This window comes from Myxine glutinosa, chromosome 7 (assembly GCF_964187855.1).
Source record: "Myxine glutinosa chromosome 7, kmMyxGlut1.1, whole genome shotgun sequence".
In the NCBI taxonomy this organism is placed as follows: Eukaryota; Metazoa; Chordata; class Myxini; order Myxiniformes; family Myxinidae; genus Myxine; species Myxine glutinosa.
In genome coordinates, this window is record NC_136267.1 from 33416085 (window position 1) to 33431192 (window position 15108).

General features: G+C 44.8%; 1 protein-coding gene across 11 annotated transcripts in view; it reads right to left on the reverse strand.

The window, feature by feature from the left end:
- The window catches only part of LOC137430452 (complement factor H-like), a 184686-nt gene that overhangs the window by 74338 nt on the left and 95240 nt on the right, over positions 1-15108 (reverse strand). For all 11 annotated transcript variants that reach the window (XR_013624046.1, XR_013624045.1, XR_013624048.1 and 8 more), the window contains one exon: positions 6068-6188. Coding sequence is in view for 7 of the 11 variants with exons in the window: in XM_078781414.1 (XP_078637540.1) it covers positions 6068-6188 (121 nt within the window). In the remaining 4 variants the exon portion in view is untranslated. The remainder of the gene's footprint in view (positions 1-6067; positions 6189-15108) is intronic.

Sequence of the window (15108 nt, forward strand, 5' to 3'; positions counted from 1 at the left end):
CTACCGGATGAACCCTCTTGAGATGAAATATCTCCAGCAGGAGATTTATCCAGAGTGAATTAACCTTGAGGATTCCTGTGCATTGTTTGGAATTTTTGTCGCTTAAGGGATTTGATCATCCATATTTTTGATTTACAGTTGTTGGGGGTGAGTATCACTTTTGGTTGTTAAATATACTTTTTGTATGGAAAGAAAGTTTTCACCGTGTTCAAACTTTCTTCCTTGAAGGTGGGGAGTGTTACGGATCCGTCAATTCCGCCTTTGTTGTTATCATATACTTGTAGGTTTTTTTGTTTCAGGTAATATTGTTGTTCAGATTTCTGTGTGAAATGGAGATGTCTTTCGTAAAAGGTAAAAAGAAATGTTTCTGGAGGAAAAAGAAAAAACGCGGCAAAGAAGCAGGAAGAAGAGAGACAGAGACAGAGACAGAGACAGAGAGAGAGAGAGAGAGAGAGAGAGAGAGAGAGTATAGACAGCCATCAGAGAGATACAGCCGTGAATCACATCGAGCGAGCTGACTTTTTTTTATATTGGTCGTGAATGAGTTGATGCTTCCCGTGAAAGGGATTGCCTGCGACATCATCCTATATTGCGATTGCAATTAAACCTGCGTAAGGTTTTATCACCAACAGTGAGTTATTGTTGGAGGGAGCAAGCGCCTCCATTACAGGCCTATACACCATTTTGTCCTCAAAGAGACTGTCCGCTTGGGGCATCTTGTTTTGTCGTTGGGATTTTCATATCGACCTCATCGTGTTAATTGCCGTTGGTTTACCAATTGGCTCAATTCCCATATCAACCTCTCACCTCGAAACTCCTCGTCCGCCGTCGTGCCGATACCTGCCTGTTCTCGTCGTTCTGCACGGCTTCACCCAGCGTGGGGATCCATGCACGGACTTTGGGGAATGTTACATTCCACTCACGTTTGTCGTCGTGAGTTCATTGCTTTGAGAGCATTGGGGAATGATGGTACCATCATATGTATTGTCCATTTGATGCAAGTGATATTTTCATTGTACTTTCTTCAAGAGTGTTATTATTGTGTATGTGAGAGTTCTTAATACAATTGCTTGTGTTACGTGGTCCTCCCGGTAACTACCTGGTCTTGGTGACCCCCGGACCGTGGGAGGGACCCCGCCAGAAAGATATATGATTTATACGCTTTCGTAACGCAATCAATATGAAAGACACAACAATTCAAGTCAATAAGAAACCCCCACACAAAGGATCCGGATTAATGGATTATATATTCCCAATCAATCAACCACACTCAACAATCAATCAACAATATTATTCAGATGGCCATCTCATATATTTCTCCCCTGAGCCCCACTCACGACTCCCTCCATGGTCAATGTCTCTCCCAATGTCTCTGTACTCCTGTAGTTCGATCTCCGCACGCGGGCGGTTGAACGGACCCTTCCTGACGTGCTTCCACCGTGCACGTCCCGTACCGGGAACGGCCCTCGGCAGCCCACCGAGGTCGGTGCTCGTGATCGCGGCTTCGGGGCTCGCAACGCGGGCGAGGCCCAAGGTGCGACCCGTACGCGTCCTTGTAGACGTGGAGGCGAACTGTGCCAGACGCTGGGTTCTGTGCACGAACCCACGGCAACTTGACGTGTAACCGGTAATTACCCCGCACCGGTAACTCCTCTCGCCAGACGGGCTTTTCAAACGCAGCGTTCCCCACGCTGCTCGATATCGACACCGCTCGCGTCGGAGCTGGGCAAGGAAGAGGAAGAAGATCGTCGCTTCTCCAGGACCTCGTGTCTTTCTCCTTCCGTTTCCGGTCTCCTTTTCCCCAGAAGGGCTCCGGACCCTTTAATCACAACAACCTTTAATCGACTACACATTAATAAGCAAAGACCTGAATAGTAATTCACATAAATTCACATAAATCCGTAACACTCCCCCCCTTCAAGAAAGAAAGTTTGAACCCAGCGAAAACTTTCTTTGCCAGCCAACTTGGATAAACAAATCAGATAACTCACACCCCCAAATCATCAGTTCCCCCCGGGCACAGTTATCACTTAAAAATAAAGCAACAAAATTTCACACAATCCCCTAGATTAATTCCCTCTGGACCAAGCGTCAACCACTTCTAGTTTCTCTTGAATGACGGTTAAGAGGTGGTGACCAAAGCCCCCAAATTTAAACCTCTCGATAGCACTTTTTCGGGAGGCCCAGCTGAGTATTCCCTACATGGACGCCTTAAGGAATGTGGAGTTCACGGTTAGTCCGGGGAGGAAAGTTCATTACATGGACGCCTTTAAGAACGTGGAGTTCACGGTTAGTCCGTGCAGGAAAGTTCACTACCTGGACGCCTTTAAGAACGTGGCGTTCACGGTTAGTCCATGTAGGAGCCCCGGCTCAGCGGCTCCCCCGTATATAGTGCTTCAACTTCTCCAGACTCCTAACAGTTACGGTGGGACCCCCTGTCCCAGCCGTTACCTGACTGGCGGTCTCCTTCTCGGCCAGTGCTCTGACATTCATTCTTTCGGGAGGTGCCGTAACTCTGGGAGCCTCCATAGTAAAATCGGCTGCTGCCAACCCCAAAACTACTGCCAAGTGGTCCTCTTCTGTAGACCTCTCGACGCCTACGAAATGCCTTCCCTACTGTTATGGTCCGACCCTCCAAATCCTTACCATTCCAATTCTTCTCTGCCTCTCTGGCGTCTCTTGTACTTGCAAACGTGACAAAGCCGAACCCTCTTGACCGTTGCGTTTCCCTGTCTTTTACCACCCGCACTTCCACCAGCGGCCCATATCTGTTGAAGACAGAGGTCAGAACTTCTTCCTCTGTGTTGAAGTTCAGTCCCCCTACAAATAACTTGGAACGTTTGTCGCCATTCCGAGCGGGGGTGGTGTTATTTCCCCTGCGGGGCTCTTTACCCACCCTCGGGTTACCATAAATTTGCCCCCCGGCCAAATCATTCCCGATAATCACAGATACTCCCTCTACAGGAAGCGTGGCTTGTAAACCGACGGTGACCGGTCCTGACACCAAATCGGATTCCAAATGGATGACATGAAGTGGGGCACTAACACAGCCACCGATCCCTTGTAACCGAACACTATCACCAGTTGCGGTACTCTTTGACAATGGCAAAATGCCTTCAAGCATTAAGGATTGATGGGCTCCTGTGTCCCTCAAAACCCTAATCGGTCTTGGGTTAGTCAAGTCTCCCTTGAGTGAGACCAACCCCTCATAAATAAATGGTTGGTAACTCTTCTGTGGGCGATTTCTTACGCTTGCCATCGCATTCAGAGTGGTAATAGTCGGACTCCGCTCTGGGTCTTCCCTTTTCATGAGGTAACAACTGGACATCAAGTGTCCAGGTTTCTTGCAAAAAGCACAAGTAGGCCCGGAGGAAAAACTCGTGGTCTGCCTCGGGCCCCCCGAAAAATAAGTTTGTCTTGGGCCCGTAGCCCTCTGATTTCGAACAGGTGGGGTATCCGCGTTGTCCCCATAATCCTCTCGAGGCCGCCGCCATGTATTGTCGTTCTCCGCACCGGGTGTTCCATAACTCCCCTGCTGAAGTCTAGGCGAGGAGCTAGGTGTGTGGACCCCTATCCGGTGTGTTAAGGCATAATCATCTGCCATGGTGGCTGCGTCCCACAACTTTGGTACTTTCTTTTCCTGCAGGTACACGTTGATGTCCTCGTGGACACACTGTTGAAATTCCTCCACCAGCATCAGGTCACACAATGCTTCGAAGTCGTTCCCGACTCCTTTCGACTCACACCACCGATCAAACATGTTTTCTTTCACTCTGGCAAACTCCACATGGGTCTCACTCTCCCTCTTCCTGGCATTCCTGAATTTTTGCCGGTAAGCTTCAGGAACCAACTCATAGGCTTTGAGGATGTGCTTCTTCAATACCTCATAATCTGCACATTGGTCCATTGGTAGCGCCGAATAAATCTCTTGAGCTTTACCCACCAGCACACTTTGCACTAGTATGGTCCAGGCCTCCTCCGGCCAGTTTAACTGTCGAGCCACTTTCTCAAAGTGTGGAAAAAATTGAGTGACTTCCTTTTCACTAAAGGGTGGAACCAGCCTCACATGTCTGCCCACATCCCAGGGGTTCTGGCTAGGTGTCGACCCAGTCAGCAAGGGTGGTACCTCTCCCCGTTCTCTCATTAAATCCAGCTCCTTGAATTTAATCTCTTGCTGAAGCGCCAGATCACGTTCCTTCAACTCCCTTTCGGCTTTTCTCTCCTCTGCTTCGAGTTCCCTGGCAGCTCTCCTCTCCTCTGCTTTTCTCCCTTCTAACCTTTCCTGGAGTTCTCGTTCCACTCTCCTTTCCTCTGCTTGTTTCTCTTCTCTCCTCTCTTCTGCTTTCCTTTCTTCTTCTTTTAACCTTTCCTGGAGTTCTCGTTCCACTCTCCTTTCCTCTGCTTGTTTCTCTTCTCTCCTCTCTTCTGCTTTCCTTTCCTCTTCTTTGATCCGTTCTTGGCTCCGTAATTGCAACTCCAGTTTCCGGAGCTCAACGTCTTCTGGTTCTTCGGGTAGCCACTGCCAGGCTAACTCGTCCCATGTTCCTTATCCCACCATAGATTGTATCACCGTGGTCTGCAACTCTGCCTTCCTCAAATTAGTTCGGACCTCCAAGTTAAAATGTTTGGCCAATTTCAAGAGGTCCGCTTTTAGTAATGCTCGGAACTGTGCCTCACTAGGTGTTACCGCAAAGTTCTGTGCAACAAACGCCATGGTGACTATCGTTAACACCTGTTAACCTTCACCCACGACTTTACCACAATTTCTCAAAAATTTACCAATTAATAATTAATTAATTAATTTTAATTAATAAAAATTATTATTTTATTATGTTATACAATTTTATATCCCAGAATTCAATTGGATGAGCCCCCAATTCTGTTACGTGGTCCTCCCGGTAACTACCTGGTCTTGGTGACCCCCGTACCGTGGGAGGGACCCCGCCAGAAAGATATATGATTTATACGCTTTCGTAATGCAATCAATATGAAAGACACAACAATTCAAGTCAATAAGAAACCCCCACACCAAGGATCCGGATTAATGGATTATATATTCCCAATCAATCAACCACACTCAACAATCAATCAACAATATTACTCAGATGGCCATCTCATATATTTCTCCCCTGAGCCCCACTCACGACTCCCTCCATGGTCAATGTCTCTCCCAATGTCTCTGTACTCCTGTAGTTCTTCGGCTTCGGGGCTCGCAACGCGCGCGAGGCCCAAGGTGCGACCCGTACGCGTCCTTGTAGACGTGGAGGCGAACTGTGCCAGACGCTGGGTTCCGTGCACGAACCCACGGCAACTTGACGTGTAACCGGTAATTACCCCGCACCGGTAACTCCTCTCGCTAGACGGGCTTTTCAAACGCAGCGTTCCCCATGCTGCTCGATATCGACACCGCTCGCGTCGGAGCTGGGCGAGGAAGAGGAAGAAGATCGTCGCTTCTCCAGGACCTCGTGTCTTTCTCCTTCCGTTTCCGGTCTCCTTTTCCCCAGAAGGGCTCTGGACCCTTTAATCACAACAACCTTTAATCGACTACACATTAATAAGCAAAGACCTGAATAGTAATTCACATAAATTCACATAAATCCGTAACACTTGTTTTGTTCTACAATTGCATTGCTGTGGTTTTACCATGGTTTATTAGAACACTCAAAATAACAAATCTTTCTGCCGCATTCCCTCTCGAGACTCTGAGGTGCACCGTAACCCCGGTTTGGGGAGGTAATACGTAACAATAGGAAGTAAGCTGATAGCTCTGTCGTTAAGTAGATCAGTTTTTGGATCGTTTATGTAATGCAATGATGTTAATGGATTTCCATGCAGATGGAAGATGACCTTGTGTAAATGACAGGGTGAAAATGGTAGAGAGAGGAAGTGAAAGTGAAGCAGAGCAGAAACACACACGACAAGGAGAGAGAGAACAAAATAAACAAGAATTATGTGAATTAGGAGTAAGAAGCAAAAACATTGTAATAGTGGAAAACTTTTTTTGCTTTATTGCAATAGTTAAATAAATAGAAAATACACCATGAAGTGGTTGCAAAGTTATAATCACCTGTTCCACACGATGGTAAGTCAATATTTTCGTTTCTGCATGTGCGCATCAGGTTGGGTGCACTGCCTGAATAGCACTGGAAGTTCACTTGCTCTCCATCAGGTATCAAGTAAACGTTCCGCTAAATGAAGAATGTATTCATGCAAGGGAATCAGTCCAAGGACTTTTGATTTACTCCATCTGTAAAATCCCCATAACATGTGTTTGCAGTTCCATTCAAAGGTGTAATATTATTTCCCTTTTATAACCTTCTTTCTTTCCTCCCTTTCCATCGACTGCATTTCTCAACAGTCTTCATATTTGATTATCCTTCTGAGTTTGTGTCCTCCAAATATATTGTCAAGTCCATAGTCGATAAAGACCAGCCTTGGAAAGATAGCCTAACGTTGCTTTAACCCCAAGGCATATACAGACATGGCATTTAATATGGAATATTTTTTTTTCTTGACTTGGGTTTACTTTCTGAACTCAGTATATCAATCTGGTGAGTTTCTTTTACCCTTCGGTGATGTCTTTGTTGAAAGAACCATGTCACTGATTGTCTTTCGCAGCAAGAAGTCAATAACAGGATTATATCAAAGGTGGCGTGACAAAATGTAAGGACAGGTACATTTGACGATTGGCTTCACAATCGGGTATATAAGGGTTGTTGCGTTCTGTATTAGTGGAAAACAACTGCTGTACGTCTACAAAAGTTATTGCCGCTTCCTCTGGAGATGGTCCGTCAACTTGACAATGCTGTTTGTTATGGAGTGGTGGCTTTACGAAATTCTGGCATGAAACAGCGTGCTATTGCTCGGCAGTATGGCATCACTCAAGGTCAGGTGTCAAAGATCCTGAAACGAAATGCTCAGAGGGGTGTCCCTACTCCAATACCGAGGCCAGGACGTCCACGCAGAACCACAAGGAGAGGTGATCGCCAGCTGCACCGGTTAGTCTGCAATGGCCGTACCAAGTCAGCTAATCGGCTTAGGGCTGAGTGGCAGCAACTGACAAATGTGCCTGTATCCAGAAGGCTAGTCAACCAACGACTAGTTCAAGCAGGCTATCGTGCCAGGCATCCCCTGAGAAAGCCACGCCTGACCAGACAACACAGCCAGCGCCGATTGCAGTGGGCCAGAGAGCACCGTCAATGGCAGCCAGGACACTGGAATCACATTACCTTCAATGTCGAGTCTAGATTTCTGGTCTATCGTCAAGATGGCCACGTCCGAGTGCGCAGACAAGTGCATGAAGCCCACAACGAAGATTGTATAGTGCCAAGAGTCCAAGCTGGAGGTGTAGGGGTGACCATTTGGGCTGCTTTTCATGCAGGGGGCAAAACTGACCTGGTTGTTCTGAATGGAAACCTGAACCAGTTCAAGTACAGGGTCATTCTGGAAGAAACATTGCTTCCATTTGCACGTGCAGCCTTTCGAGGAAACTTTGTCTTCCAAGATGACAATGCACGGCCTCATCGTGCTCGCATGATCCAACACTTTCTTGCTGACCGTGGTGTAGAGCACATGGAGTGGCCTGCCATGTCCCCCGGATATGAATCCGATAGAGAACTTGTGGGCAGAATTAACGCATCAAATCGACAACTTGGACCAGCAGCCTGCCTCTGTGCGTGAATTGCAGCAGACTATTGTCACTGCATGGCAAGCAATTCCTGTCCAAACCTTGGCAAATCTCGTGAACAGCATGCCTCGAAGTGTATGTGCTCTCCTGAATGCTCGTGGGGGTTACACAAAGTACTGAACTGTAATTTTACTGTCCGTAATCCCAGTCGTAATTTAGCTTTTGTTTTTGTTGAATTTTTTTTTGGCTAATGTGCAAAATAAAGAGATACTTCTGGAAAACGTACAGAAGTTTAACACAGTACTGTCCGTGAATTGAGTTTGATATCAGTTTACATCACTTTCAAGGATCAATTTATTTGCTTCGAAATGTAAAATGTGGTTTTTGTTTCTTTTAAAGGTCACATTAACAAAATCTCGAATAATTTGAACATAATTCCAATGAACTTTTGGTTCTAAGTCATCTTGAAAAGTAAGTTCACCCCTACAAAAAAAATATTCCATATTAAATGCCAAGTCTGTAAAACTGAACTTGGCGGGATTAAGTGTTCGTGCGTGGGTGAAAGGCCCGAAGCCTTATCTGATCGGACAGCCGCCGCAGGGCTTTTATTACTCGAACCCACAAACAAATAAACACACATGACAGGGAAAATTCACAAAACAAGAATGAAATGCCAAAATAAAGAATTTAATGATAATAAATGCGGTACAATAAAAATGCATGATGAGGTAAAACTAATTCCTATATTGAGACGTCTCCACTCAGACTTTTTTTTTCTTTTTTTTTGTATACAGAATCGAGGCTCGTGAAAGTGCCAACATTTATCACACAAACAAATCAAACGGACAAACAAACAAAGTCTATAAAAAGGTGAGCGGTAGACAAGATGGGGAGAGAAGGGGAAGCACATAAACACAACATTTGAGAGCAGGGACATCGGGAATGTGTCGGAGGGAGAGGGCTTGGGGGGAGGCGGCGTGGGAAGGGGGGTGGGGGGTGGGAGAAGTATAAACACAAGGACACCAAGGACTTCCAGGAAAGAAGTTGGTATTTCAAAAAAGTGGATTTGGGGTGAAATTAGCGGGGGTAGAAAAGATCAAAGTTTTGGATGGGGGAAGACAAGAGATGGTGGTGAACAGCTGTTTTAAAGACCTGGAGGGAGGAGTGGGATTGAAAAGAGTGAGGGAGTTTGTTCCAGAGGCGGGAGAAAAGAGGAATGAAGGAGTGAAGGTGAGCAGAGAGTCTTGATTTTGGCAGTTTAACCATAAGAGGGTTGCAGGCAGATCTTGTGCGACCTGCAGGAATATTTGGGGGACAGAGCCCAGAGAGAGCTGGGGGGGCAAGGCGAGAGAGGAGTTGGTAGAAGACGGAAAGACCACCAACCTGCCTGCGGTGAGTGAGTGAAAGGCCCTTGGAGTTAGCTTCATCGCGGGAGATTCCAATGATTCTGAACGCTTTGGTTTCAACCGCGTGAAGCCGAGCTAGGTGTGAGGCAGGAGCACCAGCCCAGAGGGGAGAGCAGTATTCCATTGAGCTGCGGATGAAAGCCTTGTATGTGGTGAGGAGCTCAGGTGTGCCAAGGAAGGACTTCGCATGATGGAGGATGCCCAGTCGGTGACTGGCTTTGGAGGCCAGATTTGAAATGTGGTTTTCCCAGTAAAGATCATGGCAGATAGTGAGACCCAAAAGCTTGAGTGACAGAACTTCTTGGAGAGGATTATTCAGAAAGTGGATGGGAGGGTTGTCCAGTCGGTCTTTTCGGAGAGACATCGTAAGAGTGTGAGTTTTGTCAGGATTGAAAGACATGTTCCACTTGTTTGCCCAGTCTGTGATTTTGTCCAGGTCTGCAGAGAGTGAGGAGGCTGCAGACTGCCGATCTAAAACTTGACTGACTTGCATACAAACAAGGAGAAAACGAAAGTAAAAATAAATAATGTTTCTGCCGGCCGGCCCTTAGCTCTGGTCTCAACGATAGGCTTGGCGTTCATTGCCTCCAAACCACCACGCGGGAAGCGCACAAACTGATGTGGAGTCGCGCTCCCCGACATCCCAACGTGAGGTGCTTCTCGCAGCCGGTTCTCCTGCAAGTCCCTTTGTCCAGGGGAAGCAGAACACGGAACCAGTCCACCACCCACGCTGATTCGCTTCCTTGCGATGCCGACTGCCCAGAACCGCTCCCGCTCAGTCTCTCTCCACAAGCGCACACGAGCAAAGAATGTGACTGCCAGAGAGAGCTAAAAAGCTGCGACCGCTCGATTCGCTGCCAGTCCCAGAGAAAGCCTCTTCTTCTTCACCTCCTCCTCCTTTTATCATCCCGGGCTCCCTGCTCTGACGTCAGCCTCCGACCAATCGCCCGAGCCTCATTACCTCATCCCATCTCCTTAGCTACTCACAAAGCTAGGGGTGTGGTTTATCCGTTCCGAGTCATCAGGGACGGAGTCTAGTCGTCGTTCGGGAATGTTAGGCTGGGTGGGGTTTACTTGCCGATTGGCAAATGTTCGGGTCTATGTCGGCATGACGGTGTTGTGGGTGAATGGAGCTTTTATGGCCATTCTTGTTGTTCATAATTGTTGTTGTAATGGTGGCCCTTTTTGATGAAATAAAACATAAGGGCAAATCACAGGGGCAATTACACACTGGGGATTTTCCTTACGCCCTACCTAATTAGCATAGCTCTACCCCTCGTATGGAGACACACATGCGATCTAATTCTGTACAGATTACCTACTTATTACATGGAGATTCTTCTTGTTCGCATCACATGGTCCATGCTAAACTAAACATTCCAAACTTTCCGAAGGTATTTCACCTCGACCCCCACAAACGTAACAATATTAAACCAACAATGTGTCCTTGATTTTTATATGCCTCTTAACAGGTATTTTTAACATGTGTTGGTTTTGACAGACTCAGAATCCAATCATTTAATTTCCAATAATTCCATTCAAAATCAATAACCTTATTCCATGCAAATCAGACTCTTCTGAACAACAAGACTCTCTTTGCATCATGAAAGTCCAATGCACATTAGGCCATTGCACATAGGGGTACAGGTCCCTTGAATACAGTTTTCTTGCAATAATGATGGGGATTACATGGAATTAATGATTATTAATTCAAAATAAGTATTTTGAGTCTGAGTCACCTTATCCCCAGCTGCACTCTGTGCTCATAATATTTGTTATATGTTATATGTTCTATGTGTTAGCTCTAATACGAACCTCGATTTCGTATTTTTCAATCTTTCATGTTCGGCACAATTAAAAACAAGAAGAAAAAGACATGATTTGTCATAGCCCCCGTGATTTTCGTAATTTTTCTGCACAGAGTTAATGGCTGCCAGTAGGGGAGTTGAGAAGGGGTGTCAGGCAGGGTCGCTGCCTCAGGTCCCGGGTCGCTGCCTCAACCTCATAAATGTTTGACTGTAGGGAAGGTGTTCTTTTCTTTTTAGGTTTCATTTTGTTTTCTGTAAACATAGAGATGATGTGCTTTACCGCAAAGGCTCGAATTTGGTCTTATCTGCCCACAGGACATTCTCCCAGAGGGATTTTGGCTTGTCCAGGTGTGTTTTGGAAAACTCCAGTCAGGCTTTATTGTGTCTCTCTCGGCAGTGGGGTCCTCCTGGGTGTCCAACCATAGTACCCTCTTTCATTGAGTTGGCGACGGATGGTGCGAGTTGAAACTGTCGTACCTTGTGTCTAAAGGTCAACTTGAATCTGTTTGGGAGTTCATTGAGGTGCTTTCTCCACCATGTGAACAATCCTTTGCTGCAATCTTTGATCAAGTTTTCTCTTGTGGACACGTCCAGGGAGGTTGGCCACAGTGCCATGGGCCTTACACTTCCTGATAACATTGCGTATGGTGGGCACAGGAACATCAAGGTCTCTGGAGATGAACTTGTAGCCTTGAGATTGTCCATGCTTGGCTACAATCTTGTGTCTGAGCTCCACAGACAATGCTCTGGTTTTCTTTCTTTTCTCCATGCTCATTGCGGTACACACAGTGACACAAAACAGCAAAATAACTCCTTTTCTCCATTCAAATTGGTTGAGTGAGTGGTTTTTATATTGCAGGCACCTGCAACTCATCACAGGCGAGTTCAATTCCAAAGTAAAGGAGAATCACCTGCTTGAAATCAAATTATTCTAACAACTTCTAAAAGGTGTCAATAATATTGTTTGGGCCATTTTCGGATTTCTGTGTGGAATAGGCTAATATTTAGTACTTTTTTCCAGCTTTTTATGTTTTGTTCCAATGCAAACCAAAGAAATACATATGTGGATACCAAAATATTTTTTAATTTCAACAATTTTCTGGAAGAAATGGTGCATTATTTGAAAAAAGAGAAAGGGTGCCAATATTTTTGGCAACGACCATAGGCATAGTTCATAGGCATACTTCAGAGGCGTAGTTTGACTTCTCTATTTGGAGGGGAAATAACCTTTTTATTGCTTGCGAAAATCAAAGATTTTTCAAGTATATTGGTTGGTCTTGTGCATTATTCTGTCCGTCTCTGAATGCCTGTTTGTTTGTCTGTATGTCAGTCGCCTACAGATCACAGTTTTCAACCGATCTTCACGAAGCTTCACCAAATGGTGGAGTTGTTCATAAGCAAGAAGCCTATTGTTTTTGGGGTCAAAAGGTCAATAGGTCAACACAGGCCAAAGGTCACCAACTTCGGTGAATTTCTAAAAACCTCATTTCATCCGATTGACTTGAAGTTTTGAGAGGATTTGCATGTATGGTCACTTAATTCAACCCCCAACTATTTTTGAGGTCATCATAGGCCAAAAGGTCAACATAGGCCAGATTTCTAAAATCCTCAATTTTCATCCGATTGACTTGAAATTTTAAGAGGATTTGCATATCTGGTCACTGAATTCAACCCCCAACTATTTTTGACGTCAACGTAGACCAAAAGGTCAACAAAGGACAGATTTCTAAAGTCCTCAATTTTCATCTGAATGACTTGAAATTTTAAGAGGATTTTCATATCTGGACAATGAATTCAACCACCAAGTACTTTTGAGGTCAACATAGGCCAAAAGGTCAACATAGCCCTTATTTCTAAAAGCCTCAATTTTTGTCCGATTAACTTGAAATTTGAAGAGGATTTGCACATCTGGTAAATAAATTCAACCACCAAGTATTTTGAGGTCAACATAGGCCAATAGGTCAACATAGGCCAAAAGGTCAACAACATAGGCCAAATTTCTAAAATCCTCAATTTTCATCTGATTGACTTGAAATTTTAAGAGGATTTGCATACCAGGTCACTGAATTCAAACACCAATTATTTTTGAGGTCATATTAGTCCCTGGTGTTGGGCTAGTGGCTAGGGTGCCAGCTTAGGATCCTAGGATCCTGGGTTCGAAATCCCGGTCGATCGCTGAATTAACGCCAGGGGGGTTGACTCAGCCTGTCATCTTTCCGAGGTCGGCTAATTTGAGTACCAGTTCACTGGTAATTCCCTGCTTGTCGTAAAAGGCGACAAAAAGGGTTGGCGGCAGGAAGGGCATCCGGCCGTAAAACATTGCTTCAAAAAGGGGACCGAAAAACAACAACAACCACGGTCTCCAAAAAAAGGCCAACCCCCGCTTGCGGGGAAAAATGGCCTCTAAAGGTGTTTTTTTTTTTTTTTTTTTGCCCAACAACTTAATTTAGGGATTTCGCAAGTATCGTGCTGTGCACGACCTTTTTGCTTATTTCGATATCTATTTGCATGTCCTTTCATGGTCAATTTTTTTTCCAACATTTCATCTGGCATAATTTTTTTTATTCCGTTAATTTTTAACGGGAATTATTTATTTACATTTAATAAAAACGCTACCCCGAGAATACATGGCTCGGGTCCAATGGACCGTTGGTTGAATTTTGCTTTGTATCCTTTGTAATTTGCACATGACACATTGGGTTCAAGGTTCACCGTCTTTGGGGGAATGCCCTGAGTAATTTGTCCTTCATTAAAGTTATTTTGAAATATTCTGTGTGCTTTCAAGATCTTGTTTTCTCATGCACTTCTTGAGTTTTTTTTCTCAACTTCATGTTTATTTTACGATCTTCCAAATCGGATCAGCGATTCAATTTCTTTGACAAAAATAAGTATTTTCTTTTTACTTCACATGATTTTTATTTTCGAACAATGAAAACAAAGTGATCTGTGCGGTGCATCTTCTGCCTTTTGAGAGCGTTGTACAAACCGTTGCTGCATCCCTATTCATCGACATTATTTTGTTTTTTGTTTTTTGGTATTTTTCCATTTTAAAATCATTAACCACCGTGTTTCTCCCTTTGACAAAAGTATGTTTCTTTTTATTCTCATTACGAGCGTAACTCGGCACGCTCCGCACACCTCACCACACGTCCTTTCAGAGGGATAGGAATCTTTGACCATTTCGGTGTCTTTTAGGTCTTCAGGGTCTTTTGGATCTTCGGGGTATTTTGGGTCTTCGGGGTGTTTTGGGTCTTTGGGGTATTTTGGGTCTTCAGGGCCATTTGGGTCTACGGGGTCTTTTGATCCTCTGGGCCTTTAAGGGTATTTTGGGTCTTCGGGGTCTTTTGGGTCTTCGGAGTGTTTTGGGTCTTTGGGGTGTTTTGGGTCTTCAGCGTATTTTTGGTCTTCGGGGTATTTGTGGTCTTCAGGGTGTTTTAGGTCTTCGGGGTGTTTTATGTCTTCAAGTCTTTGGGGTCTTTTGGGCCTTCAGGGTCTTCAGAGTATTTTGGGTCTTCGGGTGTTTTGGGTCTTCGGGTGTTTTTTGTCCTTTGGCTCTTTAGGGTCTTTTGGGTCTTTTTTCGGGTATTTTGAGTCTTCAGGGGTCTTGGTGGTCTTGAGGGTCTTGGGGGACTTAAAGGGCCGTCAAAGGTCTGAGGGGCCTCAGCAATCTAAACGTAATTAAGAGTTCAAGGACTGTGCTTAGGGTTTTAATTTTATTTGAAGAAGAAGACGTTTTAGTCGCATATAAACATGCATAACAATATACGTTTGCTTTATTATAAAAAGATTTCCTAACTTATGAGTTTTACAAGGTCTATCTTCATGTGCTTTTCATTTTGTTGAGGACAATGCACCAAGACAAAGTCGTCGTCAAAAGGTGCAAAAAGACCTGAGATGGTCATCTACCACAACTTCACAAAAGGGGATGTCCATTGCATGGTCCAAATGGTTCGGAACTACTCCTGCAAATGGCAACCCTGTAGGTGGACTATGGGCATGTGCTACAATGTTGTAGATGTGGCTTCCTGAACGCAAAGTATATTCTGTTCACAGCAGAGCATCCCAAATTTCACCAAGGTGTTACATACAGTCACGTGAAAAAGTAAGTACACCCCATGTAAAGATTTGACTTTTTCAACATATTTCAACATACAGCCATTTGATCTTCATTTCAACAATATTGATAGATAAAGGTGATATAATATAACAAATATCATGAAACATTTACATTTTGTTGTCCATTATATAATTTAAATAAACATAAATG